This window comes from Pelobates fuscus, chromosome 5 (assembly GCF_036172605.1).
Source record: "Pelobates fuscus isolate aPelFus1 chromosome 5, aPelFus1.pri, whole genome shotgun sequence".
Lineage (NCBI taxonomy): Eukaryota > Metazoa > Chordata > Amphibia > Anura > Pelobatidae > Pelobates > Pelobates fuscus.
The window spans coordinates 344,857,619-344,881,431 of record NC_086321.1 but is presented as its reverse complement, the minus strand read 5'-3'; the positions used below and the strand labels follow the sequence as shown (position 1 = coordinate 344,881,431).

At 44.5% G+C, this 23,813-nt stretch overlaps 1 protein-coding gene across 1 annotated transcript in view; it reads right to left on the bottom strand.

Moving 5' to 3' along the window:
• Positions 1–23,813, bottom strand: part of UBXN8 (UBX domain protein 8) — a 44,290-nt gene that overhangs the window by 13,627 nt on the left and 6,850 nt on the right. The window contains exons 3-4 of the mRNA XM_063455828.1: positions 15,690–15,769; positions 315–437 (exon numbers count right to left, since the gene is read on the bottom strand). Coding sequence (XP_063311898.1) covers positions 315–437; positions 15,690–15,769 — 203 coding nt within the window. The remainder of the gene's footprint in view (positions 1–314; positions 438–15,689; positions 15,770–23,813) is intronic.

The window sequence follows — 23,813 nt, the reverse complement described above, 5'->3', positions numbered from 1 at the left end:
ACCTGACTTACAAAGACCTCTCATTGAGCTTTATTGGGAAGTCTGTGATTGGACAGCCACAGAAAGTCTGGGCGGGGTTAGAAGGGGAGGGCTTGCAAAGGCAGCACACAAGAGAACTGCAGGTTTTGCAAGCTGTTTAAAGATATAACTCCAATGAGAAAATAGATAATTAAATGCATGCAAGTTTTCATTTGGGGTATATCTACTAAACAGTGATTTTTATTTATTTTGTATTTGGGCAGTGTATTGTCCATTTAATGGAGGCAGTGGTTTCCGCCAGTTACATGTTCTATTTAAATTGTTTCTTACAATACCCCTAGTCTTTGACCTTCAGTCAGTTTCCAGCTCTGTCCCGTCATCTTGTAGTAATGTTCCATTTTCCTTTTAAGTTTTAATTCCTCACGTGGCTTCATGAAGTTCTCCATGTAATAACTTGCCTAAAGATGACAGAGAACAGCCATGACATCAATTAAAAAGGGAAGAAGGGACAATTTTGCCATTTAAAAAAAAAAAAAAGCCACAAAAAACAAACAAACCGACAACAACAAACAAAAAAACAACAACAAACAAAACTAATCTACTTTAGTGGAAAACTAGATTTGATTCCAATGTCAGAATTGACATTTACACTCAGAACAAATTTGTTAACTGTCAATTTTTCTGGTCTGTTGTATTTGCTTAGTGGCAGTGCAGTCAGCCAGTGGGCACAGACTTAAAATAAAACAAAAAGTAAGTGGATCCTATAGTGCCAGGACACCAAAGCCGTTTTTCTGGCACTATAGGTTAAAACCCCTTCAGCCACTTACCTGAATCCAGGGACTGAATGTCCCTCGGCGCTGGGTGGAGACCGAATTTGCACGCGCGGCAATGGCTGCGCGTGCATTAGACCTCCCCATAGGAAAGCATTATTCAAATGCTTGCCTATGGGAAAAATATGAAGCACCCCCGGTGGCTGTCTGGTATGTTTTACATTGCAGCACCCCTGCAATAGGGGCACAGCACCCAGACCACTTCAATTAGCTGAAATTATCTGGGTGCCTACAGTGTGTGCCTTTAAGGGTTAGTCCAATCCTTTTTTTTTTACTATAACTTTTTTTTAAAATGTATATTACCCTACTAGGCACAAATAGCTTTGTCCACCCCTTTTCTAATTACAGAGTCTATAAAACAGAATTAAACGTACCTTAAATCCAGCACTGGGCGAGGTTCTCCTGGAGCATTGCCACGCCCTTGTCATTCGTCATGCAGGGTCATGTCTTCCCTCTCTGAGGTCCAATCAAATGCTTTTTCACATAGAAGCATTTGATTGGACGGATCTTCAGGCTCAGAGTGCATGCGCGCACTTTGAACTGAAGACAGTAGGGAGGGAGTGTGGGGTGGACAAAGGGTGGGCTTTTAAAACACATAAAAGGGCTAATGAATAAAATTTTATGAGGAGGGGAGGGTACACACAAACTACAAGCAGAAGTTGATTACATCTGGCACCAGCTTGTAGTGTGTGCTGACGACAGACATTATTTTTGCACAGACCAAAATTGGGGTATCCTGGACTGCTCCATACATTTGACCTTTTACTCAAATAAACCACATCATAATGGTGACAATTGCAGACTTGTAATGATTGTTTGTATTAGAATTGCCCACCATCTGCCTGCAAAGAAGGCTAGCTTGGCTTGAAAAAGTCCGAGAAGGTTGAAACGTTGCTGTGGTTCTAATAAATTGCCTATTTTGAACCAAGCAGTGCCTGGACCTCTTTCCTTTACTATACTACTTTTATGGGAATCTGGTGTTTGTTTCTGGTGTTTGGTTCTGGTAGACTTGAAAACAAAAATATTGAACATCGCTCATTAGCAATACTTTGCTTTCTTCAAAATTACATTCATGATTTAGCAAATTACATCACTATCCAGTTGACTTCCAGGGCTTATAACAATGATTAGTAAAAGGTTACGTTGGCGACGCCCAATTACGGGATAAAAAAGTGTGGATTTCTACACTTTATTTTACATTGCACAACCAACACAAAATAAAATAAAAATTAGATGATTTCTCTATGCTGACTGCCAGGTGCAAACAGCAGAGCTTCTAACAATCTTCGGGAGAGAAATACGATGGAGACACTTAACTGCAGGATTTAAAAGGGATACTATAGTACAAGGGTTATATGCTATAGTGCTTTCCTGACAATATAGCTCTCTACAGTGCCCCCCTCCCTCGGTGCACGCCCCACTCCCCCTCGCAGCACGGCCTCCCTTTCCGATTGGGGTTCTGGTGACGCTGGGTTGTCCTCATGCATAGTGTGAAGATGTTCAGCTTCATTTAGACGACCAAAAGTCGTCCAACGACCCGCAAACCCCTTTTGTGGCTGGCTGGTAAACAGCCACTAGAGGTGGAGTTAACCCTGCAAGGTAATTATTGCCGATTCTCAAAAACTGCGTTAATTACCTTTGCATGGTTAAGGGACCTGGGACACTGCACCCAATGAGCTGAATTTATCTGAGTGCATATAGTGTCCTATATTTCACATTTTACAAGTACAGATTGTTAAATGTAGGAATAGTATAAAAAAAATCTGGGAAGCGATTATTCCCCTTTTTTACATTTGTTTAAATTTTAAAATTTTGTATTTTTGCAGTGCATAAGAGTATAACAGACAAGTTTGAGGTACCCCAACGGCAATCCGCAGCCCAAGCATCACGCATTGTGGCGGAACCAGCCCCGCCACTTGTGCCTGGAGAGGACTGCTTGCCAGCCTCTTGCCATGTGATTATGGTCCCTGGGAGGTTTGGCCCTTGAAATAACAGATTTGGGCATAATGGATTTTTGTTGTGCTGCTGCTGGCCCTTTAACTCCCAGAGAAAGGATTTATACTTTTAAATTGGCACTTCGGATGCCGTCAAAGTGCCGAAGTAGTCGAAGTGGGCGTAATTCGAAAACCGAACACGTGGCGGCGGCCATTTTAATTAAGCCGAACACGGTCAGACATCGGTTACACATTGGCACGAACACCTCTGACCGTTACTGTCTCAGGAACTTCGACGCTTCGACTGGAATCGAAGTGCGTTCGACAATTCGAACGCACAGTTAGACTGGGCTATTTGCACGAATGGCCCAGTGCGTGCATTCGAATGGGACTTAGACATTTTTCTGTGTGAAATTGACCGACCGCACAGCCCAAATCTATGGAACTCTTTTAGGCTTGAAAATGTGTCGGTCAAATAAGACTTTCCCTTAACTTTTTAAACCCTAAACCGATTGCCCTGATTTTTGAGTATGTGTATATTTCAAGCATGCTGATTATGAATGTATGTTGTCTGTGAATGGCATGTATTGTGGTGGAATCTCGGTAAAAATAAATTTAGTAGGCCGAGATTACCACGTGGCATGTGTACGTGCATATGCTGACGTATCGATCAGTTGGTTGCACGAGGCAAGATACGATCAGTAGTGTACGGAGCATGTGCAAGAATACAGGATATAGTATTCCCCCTCCTCCATTGTGCTGGACAAGCCATGCGGTCAAACAGGAAGTTAATTCTTATTTGTGTTGATTGGTTAAGAGAATGTGCGGGTGGAGCTTAATATGGGAGGAGTTATATGCCTATATAAGGAGCCTGCACTATTGTCCGGGGCTCAGAACTTGTGGTATTTTGGTGACGCTAGTCCCTCTGAGTCCCGATCGGTGATCCAATAAAGAATCTCTTCCTTCCTGAAGAAACCTGTGTCCATCTCTCTGTGCTTGGCTTCCGTCAGTTTCTCCGGTATCATTTGGTGCATTGGCCGGGAAGCTCATGGTTCAACGGTAGCTGAGAGGCAGAGGCGTGAGACGGTCTATCTTTGCCCACGTTCTCTACGGCTGCACCCCTGAACTTCTGCGTGGACCTCCCTTCGTCTCGGCGCCACTGGTCTGTTGTCCAGGAGATCATCGGCCTCTACGTGAGAAGTGCTGGGGTGTCCCCGTCGATGAGTGTGAACTCAGGTTCAGGAACGAGGAGGTAAGACAACTGCTGTTTTAGACGGCAGGACCCGCTAGGGGTATACCGATTGTGCGGTAGGCCCAAAGGGGTTTTTGAATCTGTATCTGCCCCCTCTGTCGGAGGGAAGGAGCGAAGGCGCACCGCTCGATCGAACGCTCTTTAGTCAGACCGTTTGATTCTGTTAGTCAGGCGGGGCGCTCTGGTGTAAAATAGCCCTAGCCGGACACCGGTGTCTTGTCTAGACTAGCGTTCTAGGGTGTATATTTTGTTCGCTAGGTCGGAGGGACCGGGAGACTAAGCGGCGTCTGTGTAAATCCGGTTCGCTAGTTCTCATCCTATCTGGGCTAAGTGGGAAGGCGTGTAAATTTGGAACCCACTAGACTTTTGATAGTACGACTAAGAGGCGTCTGTGTAAATTCGGTCCTCTAGCTCGTTGTATAGTGCGACTAAGAGGCGTCTGTGTAAATTCGGTTCTCTAGCTCGCTATATATGTGGTGATTGGGCAGTGTGGCTAACCAAAACGTATGTAGATTGTTTTTAGGTAGTCCATTCAAGGTACTGGCCAATAGTTTAGTTGGGAATTGTAAATGTGTTAACGATTGTTTTAGTAAAGTGTATATCTTGTTAGATAGCGCGAGCTCAGCCGTCTAGCGAGAGTGTTAATAGTGTGTTGCTGTATTATAGTGCACGGTACCATAACCCTGTATATTTACTGACATTGTATAATAAGTACTAATCATTGTCGTCCATTGCATGTTTAACACCATAACCACTAATAATTGTATTGTGACCTTAACTTGTGCTTTGACCTATGCTAACCGTACTGTAACCGCTATTTGTAAAAGACGATGTTACTGGGGTGTGTTATAGACGGGTAATTCATATATAGAGAATTATAGCGTGGGTGACTGTACAGTTACGCCAAAGGGCATAATATTGATTATATAGTGACTGGTGTAACAGCTGTGTGTGTACGGGAATTCCCTGAGTGTTTATTGTGTTATTGTGTACGTTTCACTTGGTAACCGTACCACGTGGTGCTGTTGCCAGAGGAAACGGGTGTGACTGTTGAATAGTACGCGTGTATAGTATTCGTTGTCGACGACGTTCTATTGTTAAGTATGGGTGCGTCGCAGTCAACGATTCCGGATCCCTTAGGTTGCATGGTAAAGAATTTTAAAAAGGGATTCAAAACTTGTGATTTTGGGGTTAAGATGTCTCCTGTACGTTTAGTTACTTTGTGCACTAGGGAGTGGCCTACTTTGGTTGCGGCATGGCCGCCACATGGCAGTTTGGATCCAACTCTGGTACAGCGCTTACACGTGGCTGTATCGGGTAGGCCTGAACTTTACGGCCAGTTTCCTTATATTGACTGTTGGAGACAGGCCGTAAATGACTCGCCAAAATGGCTCCAGACATGCCACGAGGAGCAGTGTCGCCTCATGGTAGCTAGGACTTGTTCGTCCACTAGGACCGGTGTTAGGCCCATTTTGGACACGCCCCCTGAGTCCGAGATCCCTTTGCCGCCCCCTTACTTTCCGTTAAGAAGAAGTGACGCAAACGCAGGAAGTCCTGCACCCCTCCCCTCATTACCCCCATCCACTTCCGCTTCCTCCTCCAGTACAGGATCCACCCCCCCTCGTACTAAATCTCCCCTTCCGGAACCAGAACCCACCCCCATTAAAAACGAATATCCTGATTTGGCGCCACTTCAGACTTCCGGTCAAGCTTCATCTAGCTCGGCCCGAAGTGTTTTATTTACGACCTTTTCCCAAAACCAACCTCCCACATCCCCATACCCTATCTCTCCCCGACCGGAACCCATGACTGACGCCTCTCTACGTAGCCCCATCCAAACCCGACAGTTGACTGGTGCCCAACAATTAAAGCATTATCAGATGCCTCTTCGCCTAAATCCCGGGTCAGCTTATATCGATGCCGCAGGTCAAATGGCACACGCTGACCCAGTCTTCGTATATGTCCCATTTACCACAACCGACCTTTTAAACTGGAAGACCCATAATTCCTCGTATACTGAGAAACCACAAGCCATGACTGATCTGTTCACCTCAATAGTACAGACGCATAATCCGACATGGGCTGATTGCCAGCAGTTACTAATGACTTTATTTAACAATGAGGAAAGGACAAGAATAAATCAAGCAGCCATTAAAGCATTAGAAGATAGAGCCCGTGCTTTGAACCAAGCTAATCCAGCAGCATGGGCCGCAACACATTATCCCAATACTGATCCCGATTGGAACATAAATGGTGCTGATATGGTTCAACTCAGAGCCTATAGAGACGCTATAATTGCTGGCATGAAAGCAGGAGGAAAGAAAGCCATTAACATGTCGAAGACAGTTGAGGTGATCCAGAAAAGCGATGAAGCGCCCAGTGTCTTTTATGACCGATTATTGGAGGCATACCGCTTGTATACCCCCTTTAATCCGGAAGACGCAGACAATTCCCGAATGGTTAACTCCGCCTTTGTCAGCCAAGCATACGGAGATATTAAGCGCAAGCTACAAAAGTTAGAAGGGTTTGCAGGTATGTCCATCACCCAACTAATGGAGGTAGCAAATAAGGTTTACATGAACAGGGATACAGAAAATAAGAAAGAGGAAGAGCGCAAGATGCGTAAAAAGGCTGATATGCTAGCGGTAGCGATCGCAGGCGTAGATAGACGGGGCCCGGATAGAGGCGATAGTAAGTGGAATGAGGAACCTCTAAGTAGGAATCAGTGCGCTTACTGTAGGGAAGAAGGGCATTGGAGAAATGAGTGTCCACGAAGAGAACAGTCTGAGAGAGACAGACCTAGGTCAGGTTACGGAAACTTTAGAGGCAGAGCGAGAGGTAGAGGAGGCCCCGGAGGGAGTAATGGTTATAGAGGGAGTAATGGGAACAGAGGAAGTGTTAGGGAAGACAGGTATATTCCAGCAGCGCAAAGGTCCCGCGATAGAGAAGGTAGGGACTTCGTAGGATTGGCTGACACGGTCATGGAGGACTATTGATACCGACCGGGCTCCATCCCCCTTGGTCGAGCGGAGCCTATGGTCGATGTATCAATAGGGGGGAAAAGGAGTGCGTTCATGATCGACACTGGTGCTGAACATTCAGTGGTGACTAATCTAGTTGCTCCTCCATCTGGAAGGACTATTACTGTGATAGGAGCAACTGGAAGAAGTGCTGAAAAACCGGTTCTTAAAAGTCGACTCTGTACATTGGGAGGCCACGTAGTAAAACACCAATTCCTTTATATGCCTGAATGTCCAGTCCAATTGCTGGGACGTGATATGCTATCAAAATTACAAGCGCAGATTACGTTCCTACCAAATGGAACAACATCCTTAAAGTTTAATGGACCCTCAGGTATTATGACTTTATCCGTACCAAAGGAAGAAGAGTGGCGACTTTATACAGTGTTGACTAGCCAAAACCCTAGGAGTGATGAGACATTATTCAACATACCAGGAGTTTGGGCAGAGAACAACCCACCAGGACTGGCCCGCAATATTCCACCCATAAAAATTGAACTAAAACTTGGGGTTTATCCAGTAAGCCTACGACAATACCACATCCCACAGAAGGCTAAGAAGAACATTCAATCCTATCTGGATAAATTCATACGGTATGGTATCCTAAAATTCTGTACTTCCCCCTGGAACACCCCATTGCTGCCTGTTCAAAAGCCCGGTACAGATGAGTATCGACCTGTGCAGGACTTAAGAGCAGTCAATGATGCGGTTGTTAGTATACATCCAGTCGTACCCAATCCATATAACCTGCTTGCTTTAATTCCGGGCGGGGCTACTTACTTCACAGTCTTAGATCTCAAAGATGCCTTCTTTTGCCTCCGAATTGCCGCAGAAAGTCAATGTATTTTCGCTTTCCAATGGGAGAATGCTGTAACGGGCTCAAAACGCCAAATGACTTGGACAAGACTACCCCAAGGGTTTAAAAATTCACCTACCCTATTTGGTTCAGCCCTAAGTCAAGATCTATTGGATTTCGAGTCCATCCCAGGAGAGTGTGTATTGTTACAGTATGTAGATGACTTGTTGATAGCAGCAGTTACCAAAGAAAAATGTCAGCAAGCAACGCACGATCTACTACACATTCTCTGGAAGGCAGGATACAAGGTGTCTAGAAAGAAGACTCAGTTGTGTTTGCCAACTGTCAAGTATCTGGGATTCCATATCTCTGAAGGTCAAAGGATTATGGGGCCAGAGAGAAAAGAAGCTGTCTGCCAAATACCAATACCCAAGAATAGAAGACAAGTGCGAGAATTCTTGGGGGCAGCAGGCTTCTGTAGGATATGGATTCCCAGCTATGCGATACTGGCAAAACCTCTGTACGCAGCCATCAAAGGTACAGAGCATGACCCCTTCTTATGGACCCAAGAACAGCAAACGGCATTTGAAGATGTGAAGAAGGCTTTGATGAGTGCACCAGCATTAGGTCTACCTGATCACACACGACCATTCTACTTATACGTACATGAGCAAAGAAGAATGGCTGTGGGAGTATTGACACAGTACTTGGGATCATGGCAAAGACCTGTTGCCTACATGTCTAAGCAACTGGATGCAGTGGCCAGCGGACTTCCACCTTGTCTAAGAGCCGTAGCTGCAGCCGCCCTGCTAGTAGCTGAAGCCGATAAACTCACTCTGGGTCAAGAACTTTATGTACGAGTCCCACATGCAGTACAGACGTTGTTGGATTACAAAGGAAATCATTGGTTTAGTAACAGCCGTATGACCAAATATCAAGCAATGTTGTGTGAAAACCCAAGAGTGCATTTAGAGACTGTAAACACCTTAAATCCAGCTACCCTTTTGCCACAACCTACTGAAAGTCAACATGATTGTTTGGAAGTAATGGATGAAGTATTTTCAAGTAGACCAGATCTTCGTGATTTTCCCATCCAGAACCCCGATGTTCAATATTACACCGACGGCAGTAGTTATGTGAAAGAAGGGATCCGCTATGCAGGATATGCAGTAACAACAATAGACAAGGTGATAGAAGCTCGGCCACTGGCAAAAGGAACATCAGCACAAAAGGCAGAATTAATAGCACTAACACGAGCGTTACAATTGGCTGAAGGTTTAAGAGTAAATATCTATACGGACTCTAAGTATGCGTTTTTAACCACTCATGCCCACGGAGCTTTGTATAAAGAAAGAGGACTACTGAATTCAGAAGGCAAAGAAATCAAGTACGCAGCTGAAATCCTACAACTATTGGAAGCAGTGTGGGAGCCGAAAGAAGTCGGTATTATTCACTGTTGAGCGCATCTGAGAGGAGATGGTGATGTAACCAAGGGAAATCGGATGGCAGATAGTGCAGCTAAGCGTGCTGCTGAATCAGGAAGACAGGAGTATGTGGGGCATATAGCTGCTCTAATACCAACCCCACTGTCTCAATGGACTCCAGTTTATACAGCTCAAGAAGAGGAGTGGTTAAAGACTGAACCGGGAAAGTATTTGGAGAACAAGTGGTATCAGCTAGAAGATGGAAGAATAGTTATACCAGCATCACTAGCAGTAGAAATTGTCCAGAACTATCATAACGGGACACATTCTGGGAGAGACAGTACTGAAGAATCTCTCAGGAAACATTTCTACATACCAAGATTGTCCAACTTGACTCAGGCCATTGTACGCAGATGTGTAACGTGTGCTAAGAATAATGCAAGACAAGGACCAGTAAAGCCACCAGGAGTCCAGTTTATGGGGGGACTCCCCATGTCCGATCTACAAATAGACTTTACAGTGATGCCTAAATCGGGTGGACATCGTTACCTGTTGGTAATTGTGTGCACCTATTCAGGTTGGGTAGAAGCATGTCCTACTCGTACAGAGAAAGCAGGAGAAGTTGTGAGATTCCTGCTACGAGAAATAATACCCCGATATGGACTACCCTGTTCTATAGGATCGGACAATGGTCCAGCTTTTGTTCACCAGTGCCTACAACAACTGACTCATATGCTTGGTATAAAGTGGAGACTTCATACTGCATATAGACCCCAGAGTTCTGGTAAGGTAGAGAGAATGAATAGAACTATTAAGAACCAGTTGGCTAAAATGTGTCAGGAAACCCAACTTAAGTGGAACGTTCTCTTACCCATAGCTCTATTGCGAATCCGCAGTACCCCTACCAGAAGGATGGGCCTCTCTCCTTTTGAAATCATGTATGGGCGACCACCTCCCGTACTTGGTAACTTAAGGGGGGATTTGAGTCAGTTGGGAGAAGGAATTACCCGGCAGCAGGTTGTAGAGTTGGGTAAGACTATGGAGGAGGTACAGAAATGGGTACAAGATAGATTACCTGTGAATATTTATCCCCCTGTTCATAGTTATCATCCAGGAGACCAAGTGTGGATTAAAGAGTGGAATAATGTACCGTTAGGGCCCAAGTGGAGAGGTCCTTATGTTGTTCTTTTGTCTACCCCTACAGCGATAAAAGTAGCAGAAGTGACTCCGTGGATACATCACTCCAGGGTTAAGCCAGCAGCAGTCGATTCTTGGCAAGTTACAGCAGATCCAGAGAATCCCTGCAAGATCCGGTTGAAACGCACTACTCAGTCGGAGTAACGAGGAATTATTGTGGATTACAAATTTTATTGTTACAGGTGTGAGTGAGAAGGCCATAATAAAGCCTGTCCGCTTACCATCACATAGTGTATAAGCCAGGAAAGTCTCGAAGGGACACCTGTGAAGACGAGCAGAACTCCATTCCCTGCAGCCCTCACATCCTGGAAGCTGAGGTTCCATCGCACGGACGAAGACTGAGGATGACGGCGAAAGATGTGCTTTTGATTGTGTTTATTTACATGTGTTTTTATATTCAGGAAGGTAGAGGTACCGACACTCCTAGCTGTGAGGTATGCATTAAGACTACGAGAACAGGTAACCATATTTCCCAAACCCTAATTTGGCATTCACAATACGAATGTAAAGGAGAGGTATCAAGATGTAGATACCTAAATATAGACTATAGTGTGTGCCATTTAGGAGTAGGAGAACCTAAGTGCTTTAGTCCGGAGTATCAACCTCGTACAATTTGGTTGACTCTCAGGAATGGAGATCCTCAGGGGACCCTAATTAATAAGACGGTGTTAGAATCCGTATATTCTTCGGGTGTTCTGCTATTTGATGCATGTAAGGCGATATCAAGTGGTAGAAAGCCGTGGAATGTATGTGGGGATCTTAGATGGGAGAGGACGTATGGATCTAACGATAAATATATTTGTCCCAGTAGTAAAAATAAATATGTGAGTCCTAGATGCCCAAATAAAGACTATAACTTTTGCCCATATTGGTCTTGTGTGGGGTGGGCGACTTGGGGACAGACAGTAGACAAAGACATGATAGTGACTAAGTTGCCGACTAGCCCTTATTGTAAGTCTATGGAATGCAACCCAGTCCATATACTTATTAATAACCCCGACAAGTTCTTAGATAAGTATGGAAATTTATTTGGGTTTCAGATATACGGGACGGGTTTAGATCCTGGGACATTATTGTTTATAGGAATAGAGACTGATACGGTATCCTCCCAGACTCATCAAGTATACCATTCCTTTTATGAAGAGATGAGTATAGATAATAAGATCCCCCATAGCGCTAAAAACCTGTTCATCGATTTAGCTGAAAGTATTGCCGGTAGTCTTAATGTTACCAACTGCTATGTGTGTGGAGGTACTAACATGGGAGACCAATGGCCATGGGAAGCAAAGGAGGTAATGTCCGGTTCTGAGGCAGTTGACCAACTAATATCTGCACAAGCCGATTATCATTTGAGTGTTAGAGGTAAATCTGAGTGGAGATTAAAGACCTCCATCATAGGTTATGTTTGCATAGCAAGGAAAGGAATAATGTATAATACTTCTGTAGGAGAATTAACTTGTCTAGGGCAAAAAGCTTATGATGATGATACAAAGAATACAACTTGGTGGTCGGCTTCAAATGTCTCAGAACCATCTAACCCGTTTGCTAGATATGCCAGTTTAAAGGATGTGTGGTTTGATTTATCCATCACATCTACCTGGAGAGCCCCAGCAAATTTGTACTGGATCTGTGGTAAGAAAGCCTATTCGGAGTTGCCACAGGACTGGGAAGGGGCATGTGTGTTGGGTATGCTCAAACCATCCTTCTTCTTGTTACCGATTGAAACAGGTGAGACTTTAGGTGTTAAAGTGTATGATGTGAATCATAGGAAGAAAAGGGGACCCTTAGAGATAGGCACCTGGGAAGATAATGAATGGCCTCCCCAGCGTATCATAGATTATTATGGGCCAGCCACGTGGGCTGAGGATGGTACCTTTGGTTATAGAACCCCTATTTATATGCTCAACCGTATTATAAGGTTACAGGCGGTGGTTGAGATTATCACTAATGAAACATCACAAGCGCTCAATCTCCTAGTGAAACATAATACCAGGATGAGGACAGCAGTATACCAGAATAGACTAGCCTTGGATTACCTTTTGGCAGTAGAGGGAGGTGTATGTGGGAAGTTTAACCTAAGCAATTGCTGTCTTCAAATAGACGACGAAGGGCAAGCAATAGCTGAGCTTACTAGCCATATGGTTAAACTAGCACATGTGCCTACTCAGGTATGGAAAGGGTACAATCCAAGTAGTTGGTTTGGTAGCTGGTATGAGTGGTTTGGAGGGCTTAAGGCAGTGGTAGGTGGAGTCCTACTGATTTTACTGTTGTGTCTACTCCTGCCGTGTCTTATACCCCTAGTAGTCAGGTCTGTGCAAAGCCTGATAGGAAGTATAGCAGAGAGGAAGGCTGCTGCACAGATAATGGCGATATATAAATATAAGGCTCTAGATCAGGGAGAACCAATGCAAGAAGATGAATGTTGAAGATTCACATCATAAGATAAGTCTGGTCTGGTTCAAGGTAACTTGCGGTGTAAGCAAAACTAAGGTTAAGTGATGCCTCAAGTAATTGTAAAATATCAAGAGGCATCAAAGGGGGGAATGTGGTGGAATCTCGGTAAAAATAAATTTAGTAGGCCGAGATTACCACGTGGCATGTGTACGTGCATATGCTGACGTATCGATCAGTTGGTTGCACGAGGCAAGATACGATCAGTAGTGTACGGAGCATGTGCAAGAATACAGGATATAGTATTCCCCCTCCTCCATTGTGCTGGACAAGCCATGCGGTCAAACAGGAAGTTAATTCTTATTTGTGTTGATTGGTTAAGAGAATGTGCGGGTGGAGCTTAATATGGGAGGAGTTATATGCCTATATAAGGAGCCTGCACTATTGTCCGGGGCTCAGAACTTGTGGTATTTTGGTGACGCTAGTCCCTCTGAGTCCCGATCGGTGATCCAATAAAGAATCTCTTCCTTCCTGAAGAAACCTGTGTCCATCTCTCTGTGCTTGGCTTCCGTCAGTTTCTCCGGTATCAGTATATTTTAGAAGTTATTAATATTTTGTAAAAACTGTATTTCTCTGCCTGTGATAATTATATTACCCATTGTGTTCAGTAATCCTATCACAGGCAGAGGGGATGACTTTGTGTGGGAGTGTCTGTGTGTATTGTACGGATTGATTGGTTGTATTTCAAAACCCTGTGGGTTGTACTATGTTTGTGGATTGGGAATAAAAGAGGCTGTATGTGCCAGTACAGTCAGTTCTGCTTGACCTCAAAACTAAGTGTCGTCTCGTTATTGGGGGAATTGGATTGTATGCTGATTGCCAGGAGTGTAAGCTGATTGTATGCTTTTCCTGTTCAGCTGTTTACAGCATTCATATGCTTGAGAGCATTCGTATGCTTCTCCGGTTCGGTGGTTGTGGTGTCTGCTGCAGTGCTTGGAGTCCTCAGGAAACGCTAGGAGCATCCTTCAACGGAGGTACCCAGTCGGGGTGCCCGTCGATCCGTTACACGCATTATAATTGGGGTAATAAAGTAGACATGCACAATTTCATATTAGAAACAAGGTATGAAAGGAGTTAAAGCAGACAGACAAGAGATGTGTACAATAACTTTAAACATGAGAAACTCCTAAGCGAGTCAGCCACTTTGTTATGATGGTGCACGTTTAAACAAGCAAGGTATGCCTGAACAGTGTATTATTAAAACACAATATATCATGCTGGTTATCCCCGGGTGTACGACAATGCTGGTACAAGCGATGAACTAAGTATTGCAGGCTAGATATGTGCGGGTGCGTGCTAATTGCATATATAACATGGTAGAGTAATAGGCTTAAGAAGCCATGGTTTCCACCCCTACGCATACGCTAGTGTGTAGCATGAATCGGGCCCTGTGTCCCCAATACAGGTATGGCGTTGGGTGCGGCGAGTGTGTATGTGCCCTTCTGAGCTTGTGTATGTCTATGCCAGGTGTATGCCTCGCATGTGCGTCTGCAATGTGATGTTTCATATCTGCTGACAGACAAATCATGCGTCGGCAAGCTGCCATTTCAGGTGCCCATCCTCATTCAAACACTTAAACATATACGCTATAGCATGTGGGCATGGAAAATACTTAAGTCACCAAGACACAGGTATCTGAGCTCCTTGTGAGCAAAATCATGCGCAGGAATAGACAAACAGGCAGGCATGCCGATTTCAGGTAGATAGTCCAACTTGTGGGCAGTCTCGCCAGCTTTCTGCGCATTTTTGTTGCAAAGTCCCGGATCAGCCTATGCCCCGGCTCGGTAACAGGCGTAAGGGGTGGCGTGATGACAAGAGGCAGAGTCAAAGTATGTCCTCCCGATAGCCCCGGGCCGTCATGAAGGCCTGCACCTCTTGACCACGATATGGGAGGCAGAGTTCTTCCTTTGCAGGGGACACCTTTGGATCACAGTGGACAATCTCCGCCTGCAGCATCGGATCCTCCGCGTTAATGGCCGATGCTTCGGGAGTGTATCCCTGGTGGTCTTCAGTCCGGGTGGGCCCATCGTGTAAGGGAGTAGCGTTACTGTGGAAGGAATGCCAAGGGGAGTCCCGCTCGTCTCCCACCTCTCTTCTCTCCGCATATTCTCCGCAGCCGGTGCTTTAGGCGTCACAAGGTGGGCAGAGAACTTGTCACAGAAGCTCTTGTGCACCTTTGCCATGTGTTGTAGCCCAAGCTCACATGTGCTCCGCTTGGAGGCAATTGGTAGTCATCCATCTTAGGGTACACCGCTCGGTCCATGATTCTCGGCAGGACGAGTGCCGAAGCGCAGCTGTATGCAGTGGTGGTCGCCCGTGGGGACTAGGATGACCTCCGCCGGTCCAGAGGGGTTGGGGACAGCAAAGCGCCGGTCAGAGAACTGGGGTGGGGACAGCAAAGTGTCGGTCGGAGAGCTCTTGTAGGCCTTAGGCCTCAATCAGGTTACTTCGATGCTGTATGGGGTCCTATAGGTTATCCCCGAGTTCACCGTCGGCTGAGGAGTAATATGCAAGCAGTTAGCTCCGATTTTCTGGCTAAGATGGAGGAGCTCAGACGAAGCATGTCTGATCCGATCAGCGGTCAGGCTCCGCGCCCCGCCATTGTTCACTTTTTTAAAGAGGTGGTGGGTTATGTTCCTCGCAGGTGACTAAATAGAAAATAATGACTTGATGGAAAGCTGTCACTAAAGGCCAGGAAAGTATGGCAGGTGAGGTATAATTCTGCGCATCAAATGGTCTTTTGCACTATACAGTATATATCACTAGTCTAAGTGATACATTTTTCATAATAAACCCTTAAAATTACCTTTTGGCTTAACTGCTCCTGCTGGTCTCTTCTTACAAGCTTTTGATGCTTGTCCTTTTCTTCTTCTGGTACGGAGAATTCTAACGAAGCAACAAGGGAGAACAGGCTTAGCAACGAGTCAGTTAAAGACAGCACAGATAAGAAATAATATATATATATATATATATATATATATACACACACACACACACACCATACAAACTCCAGCGCACTCGCTCATTTACTAAACAGCAACTTCAAGTCTCACAGATTAGAATAGTTTTATTTAAAAACACCACACGTAGGCAAAATAAAATGAGGGTTTAGTTACAGTATATGATCATACATTGCATAAGCCTGCCACAACGTCAATGTACCTCATTCTTGACAGGTTTCATTTACATATGTAATATAAAAAAATGAACATTCACGTTTCAGCTCACATCTGGAGCCTTCTTCATAGGGATCGACCGATTATCGGTCTGGCCGATATTATCGGCCGATATTCGGTATTTTCGGCAATATCGTTATCGGCCATTAGAGATACCGATATTGCCGATAATACATACCAGGACCGCCGGGCCTATTACAGGCCCGGTGGTCCTGGGGGGGCCCGCAGCAAGCGTTTACTTACCTTTCCAGCAGCTCCCTTCCGCTCCCTGTGTAAATCTCACGAGACCCAAGGCCGCGAGATTTACACAGGGAGCGGAAGGGAGCAGCTGGAAAGGTAAGTAACAGCTTGCTGCGGGCCCCCACTGTACTTTCCAAGCCACCGGACCACCAGGGAATACTATATCCCCCCTCCCTGGTAAGAAGCAGGGAGGGGGGACTAAAAAATAATAAAAAACATTTAAATATTTTAAAAGAAATTAAAATAAAAAAATAAAAAAATGCTCCCCCCTCCCCCAATTTTAAACAAATGACATCACTAAACGAACACACACACACACACACTCTGCATTATACACACACACACACTACACAAACACACTCTGCATTATACACACACACTACACAAACACACTCTGCATTATACACACACTACACAAACAAACACACTCTGCATTATATACACACTACACCCACACACAATGCATTATATACACACTACACACACACACTCTGCATTCATTATATACACACACTACACAAACTCACTGCATTCATTATACACACTACACAAACACACACTATGCATTAATTATATACACACACACTGCATTCACTATACACACTACACAAACACACACACTCTGCATTCATTATATATACACACACACACACTACACAAACACTCACTGCATTCACTATACACACTGCACAAACACACTCTGCATTCATTATATATACACACACACCCCCACTACACAAACACTCACTGCATTCACTATACACACTGCACAAACACACTCTGCATTCATTATATACACACTACACAAATACACACTGCATCCACTACACAAACACACACACAGCTCCCCTGTCTAAACACACTGCATCCACTGCATGTGGCATGTATATTTTGTGCATTTACCTTTAGAAATAGTTTCTTTTTTCAAAATGGTAAATGTACAGAATATCGACAAGTTATCGGCTATCGTCCTGAAAGTTCACAGATTATCGATATCGGTATCGGCTCTAAAAAAATCAATATCAGTCAATCCCTACTCTTCAGGATGGCAAATAGAAGGCTCCAGATGTGAGCCGAAACATTGATGTTCATTTTTTTTTATTTTGAATATGAATTAAAAGTTCTATTTTATTTATACTACAAAGACCCTGGAGTGCGTTCCATTAGTTGGATACCTACGATTTTTTGCTGGATCTGCACCGGGCATCACAGTTATTATATACCTGGAGTGCCAGCACCTTGGATTTTATATATATATATATATATATATATATATATATATATATATATATATATAAATAAATTAATTGTAGTAGCTTGGCACTCTCCTTTCCAGGACAAACAATTGCCCGGGTGCCACCTGCGTCATATACAAGCAAAATTATAATCATGGGTGCACTCACAGGTCTTCCAGTAAAAAAATGTGATTTATTGTAATATAATTACATCTGAGAATAAATAAATAAATAAATAAATAAAAAATTAAAAATCGAAGTTTCGACCCTGGCGGGTCCTTTTAAAGATCTTGATAAAGACCCTACAGGGCCGAAACTATTTTTTTTCCTCAGATGTAATTATATTACAATAAATCACATTTTGTCACTGGAAAACCGCGAGTGCACCCTAGATTTAAATTTTTAAAAAATTATATTTATATAAAAAACACCAAATAGGCAGAATTTAAATATACCGCACCAACATGAGAAGCCACTTTCTGTTGACTGATTGTCTTATTTAATATGACTTGGCAACTAAAAAAGGAGGTAAAACCATCCCGGCTTTCTCGATACCTCTAGTCCCAGGCAGACAAAAAAAAAAGAGAGATAAAATAGATAAACAGAGTTATTCACAAATTCTGACCGGAATGGCAATTCTCGCATTTACAATACGTCTGGATGCATTCAGTTTCAGGTTTAAAATTAGCCCTTTTCACATGCAATGCCTATATAAATGGCAATAATCAATAATAATAATAATAAATGTTAATATAAAAACTATAGGATCCAGAATAATTTCAACACACTGACTTTAAACAAAATGTGGGACAGAAAACATCTGGGGGGATTCAAATTCGTAAATTATTACCCGCTAGCTATTTGCAAGTGAATGATAATGATAAGTAGTAATTGCCCGCTGGCAGAGCTACTAGCCATTGGGCAAATAGTTAAACAAAAACACAGCGGAGTCAGGGATAACCATGTGGCAGGTAGCCAGTACTTGCTAGTCAGCCCTCACATTTAACAGTTTAAAAAATATAAGCATATCATGGTCAATAGGTCTCTCTTTTAACTATAGAGAGATTTAAAAACTCCCATAAGCCTCCATGCTGTCAGAGGGGACATATGTACTAAACAGTTAATATCCATTAATTCATTTAAGATCCTGACACTTGCTTATAAATACCTACACAATGCTGCTCCGACCTACCTATCCTCACTAATACACAAATATGTCCCTATCTAGGCCCCTACGCTCTGACGAAGACCTACGTCTAACCTCTGTTCGTACTCATACCTCTGACACTCACGTTAAATACTTCTCTAGGGCTGCACTGTTCCTATGGAAAACCCTTCCCCTCTCTGTTAGACATTCACCCAATCTCCACTCCTTCAAACAATCTTAAAAATGACTTCTTTAGAAAAGCATATCAATTTTATAACATGACAGGAGGCTTCGTATTTGCTTTAGTCTCTCTTTACTAGAACTCCACAGCAGCACAGAAAAACAACCAATCAGAAAAAAGTTAGGTACTATAAAACCCCCTTCCCATTGCATCATTTCCTCTTTCTTTGCTGCTCCGCATCAGTACAGGTCAGAGTACCACTGCCTCCTGCTTCTAGTGGGTGGCTTTGGGATTTAGTGTGATTTATTTATGATTGTTATGAACTATGCTTGGTTGTGAGATTTATGTGCCTTTCTGGCTCTTTTATTTTCTTTGGGGAATGTTTCCTTTACATTACTGATAGTTTTTCATGTGTTTATTTATACAGATTACTGGTAGTTTTCCATGTCTTTATTTACACAGATTACTGGTTGTTTTCCATGTGTTTATTTCTACAGATTACTGATAGTTTTCCATGTGTTTATTTATACAGATTACTAGTAGTTTTCATTGTGTTTATTCACACAGATTACTGGTAGTTTTCCATGTGTTTATTTACACAGATTACTGGTAGTTTGCCATGTGTTTATTTTTACAGATTACTGGTAGTTTGCCATGTGTTTATTTTTACAGATTACTGATAGTTTTCCATGTGTTTATTTATACAGATTACTGGTAGTTTGCCATGTGTTTATTTATACAGATTACTGGTAGTTTACCATGTGTTTATTTATACAGATTACTGGTAGTTTTCCATGTGTTTATTTATAGTTTTCTGTTAGCTTTCCATGTGTAAATGTCACAGATTTCTGTGAGTTTCAGGTAGATATATCACAGATTACTGTGAGTTTCCATATGTATATTTATATCACAGACTACTGTGGGTTCTATGGCTATGTATATATATATCACAGATTACTGTGGGTTCTATGGTTATGTATATATCACAGATTTATGTGAGTTCTATGTCAGTGTATATAGCACAGCTTGCTGTGAGTCTTAGTGCTATATATATCACGGATTGCTGTGAGTTTCACTGACGGTAGATGTCAGTACTGTCTATGCCGATACTATTCTATCATATCAGGCTTCTTGGGAAGATTCATTGAGTTGAAGAGACCTCCTGAAGAGACCATGAGTACTATACCCTTCAGGCGGTACGATGATGATGATGACCTACAATAAAGATAAGATATATCATACAGATATGTATGTGCATGTGCATTACAATTTGCACTTTAAAGAAGGTATTGCTCAGCAGAGCTTGATTTTATGGACACTATATCACTGGAACATATCCAGCTTAATCCCAATATAACGGGTTTTACCTCTATGTTGCCTGCTGGGCACTTAGGGACCGCCAGTCCCGGTTACGGTTTATTCACACAGTAGTACGCTGTCTAAGATTAGTGTCTAAGGGTCCTAGGTCACAGGATACCCGGAGGATTTACAGACATTTAGGGGCCAAACTCAGAGGTCCCCATTACTCATTTAATATGAAACCCAGGATTGGCCAGCTATGCCTGTGCCCCATTGATTGGCCTGCTATGTCTGTGCCCCATTGATTGGCCTGCTATGTCTGTGCCCCATTGATTGGCCTGCTCTGTCTGTGCCCCATTGAAACGGCCTGCTCTGTCTGTGCCCCATTGAAACGGCCTGCTCTGTCTGTGCCCCATTGAAATGGCCTGCTCTGTCTGTGCCCCATTGATTGGCCTGCTCTGTCTGTGCCCCATTGATTGGCCTGCTCTGTCTGTGCCCATTGAAAGGGCCTGCTCTGTCTGTGCCCATTGAAAGGGCCTGCTCTGTCTGTGCCCATTGAAAGGGCCTGCTCTGTCTGTGCCCATTGAAAGGGCCTGCTCTGTCTGTGCCCATTGAAAGGGCCTGCTCTGTCTGTGCCCATTGAAAGGGCCTGCTCTGTCTGTGCCCATTGAAAGGGCCTGCTCTGTCTGTGCCCATTTGAAGGGGCCTGCTATGTCTGTGCCCATTGAAAGGGCCTGCTCTGTCTGTGCCCATTTGAAGGGGCCTGCTATGTCTGTGCCCATTTGAAGGGGCCTGCTATGTCTGTGCCCATTTGAAGGGGCCTGCTATGTCTGTGCCCATTTGAAGGGGCCTGCTCTGTCTGTGCCCATTTGAAAGGGCCTGCTCTGTCTGTGCCCATTTGAAGGGGCCTGCTATGTCTGTGCCCATTTGAAGGGGCCTGCTATGTCTGTGCCCATTTGAAGGGGCCTGCTATGTCTGTGCCCATTTGAAGGGGCCTGCTATGTCTGTGCCCATTTGAAGGGGCCTGCTATGTCTGTGCCCATTTGAAGGGGCCTGCTATGTCTGTGCCCATTTGAAGGGGCCTGCTATGTCTGTGCCCATTTGAAGGGGCCTGCTATGTCTGTGCCCATTTGAAGGGCCTGCTATGTCTGTGCCCATTTGAAGGGCCTGCTATGTCTGTGCCTATTTGAAGGGCCTGCTATGTCTGTGCCTATTTGAAGGGCCTGCTATGTCTGTGCCTATTTGAAGGGCCTGCTATGTCTGTGCCTATTTGAAGGGCCTGCTATGTCTGTGCCTATTTGCTTGGCCAACTATTCTGTGTCCATTCATTTGGCCTGCGCCCTTCTGACGGGCCTGCTCTATTGGAGCCGAACCCCTTTTGGTCGCAGGCCTGGGGGAATATCACTGAGGAAAAACCAGTGCCCACCAGTGACATGGAAATAGGCAGGTGTCCAGACAAGTTCCATTGCCATACTATCCAAGAGGACACCAATGTACGGCCATCTGAATATGGTGGGAAGGGTGAAGGCCCTAAACCTCATGCCTGAAGGGCAGGGTTTCGTATGAAGACTCCGGACACACATCTCCAAGGAGAACTTTGCACAGGCAAGGACCGGCGCTCAGACACCTACAGGAGTATGCAGTGTTTTCCTTGTCTTTAACAACTAACTCCGTATCTGCCTCCCGGTATCCATATAGGTATCGGTAGTTATTTCATGCGTAAGATTAGCTCCTGACCCTGTTCAGTGGGGCATACTTGTCTTACCTTCCGGCCTGCTTTTTGCCTTCTAGCTGAGACAGAATTTGCGTTTTTACGTTGTTTTTTTTTGTGACTTCCTTTTCCTTTTGCTCGGGTCGTCGAGAGGCCTGACTTGACCTCCGACATCCCGGGCACTCGTGGATTGCGGAGAACGTCTCCAGCTTTCCTCAGACTACCAACGGTCAGCCTGGACCCCGCGCGCGCGCACGGGATCCGGACGGTCAGTTGATAGTTTTCCCATCGTTGTTCTGTAGATTGCCCTCAGCCTTATGCTGATACTAGTATTTGGTGTGCCCTGCAGTTGGTCACCCTGAGTCTCTAGGGACTCTAGTTGCGATCACAGGAGAGTGCAACCCGCCATCACTTCGATCCGAGAATATTTTCTCTTTGGGAACAGAGCGATCCCCTCTCAGATACGGAGCCGGACACTGATTTGTTATTAGAGGGCGCAACCCTCCCTCAACCTCAGCCAGAGACTGAGCTGGACGCTATCACGATATTCGATCACATTATAGAGAGAGTGCGGCTCTCTCATACACTCGAGGCTCTACAATGCCGACCATTTGTTCATCACACAGGCTTGTACCTGTGCAAGACATCGATGACTACATGGAGGGGCGTCACTCCTGCATTCAATTAGATCTGACGTCCATGCTACTGATTTTGTTATAGAGGACTGCCTGGTCATGCAAGATATACATATTTAGACTGGATCCCTCTATTCTATCTCCTGTAATGGATCTACTGTATCCTGCCCACTCTAACCCACGCAAGACATTCTCACAGAGGTATAACGGGGGGAGTCTCCCACTTATTTACACACACACTCCTGGAGAGGGCGGCTAACGGATGGACCTCAGGTATTATGTGAGTGCAGGTTTTGGTGTATTCTGCACCATATAAAACAGAGGATTGCTTTCTGTTTTTGGATATCCAGACCATTGCGAACAACTGCGCAGACAGTTTCTCCCATATTTAGGAGGCAGGAGATATGGAGACCTTCATGGAGCAAAGGGGCACTGCCTTGCTCGAGTAACAAGATTAAGGAAGGCCTATTATCCGATCTGAAGGTAAACCGTTCGCATGGATCACATGGTAAGACCGGTAACCCCGGTTGTATTGAGTTCCCCGCTCATTACGATCTTGGGATGAGATGGCAGGACTGCCCCATCTCCTCGGAACGCATACCTGGTGATCAGGGTTCGGAGATGGGGGTCCTCCGTCTATACTCTATTTCTTCCTCACGGGAGCCGTTTTGTCTGGATTTGCGCTAACCTACTTTTCAACTACCGTCATGGAGACCTACAAGGCTTTATGGGAGTACCTGGTGTGCCCCGACTCCTACTCAGACATCTTTCACTCTTAGAAGAGGACATATCTGGATGGAAATCTGCACTCCGGTTGGCACTTCCCATCACTTTGATTATTCCTGGGATTCGCTACTCCCAGAATAGTCGACCACCGTTCCTCCACACAAGTTCAGTTCGGAACCCTGAATGGACGTCCTTTTGGAGTCTTGCCTCTACCACGTCCGAGGATTACACAGTTCACTTGGAATATTGGAATCACTTGGGATACGGCTAGTTTGACCACACTCTTGCCCGCATTATAAATTTATTCTCGGAGGAGACATCTCACCGGGTAGGCCAGGAGGGAATGACAGATCCTACTCGGTTCTATTGCGATTTGGTGGTGGACTTAGACGCATTCCTTGAGATTGAAGACCTGCCTGCAAGGGCACATTGCCTGGTGCCCCTGGCACGATCGGTGGAGCAACCTTATACATCAAGAGTTGAGACATGGTGGCAGTGTCTTATCGCGGCCCTAAGTCCGCAAATGACCTTCAACATTTTATAACTGCAGGGAAATGGCTAATAGGTCAGTTTGCCAGCT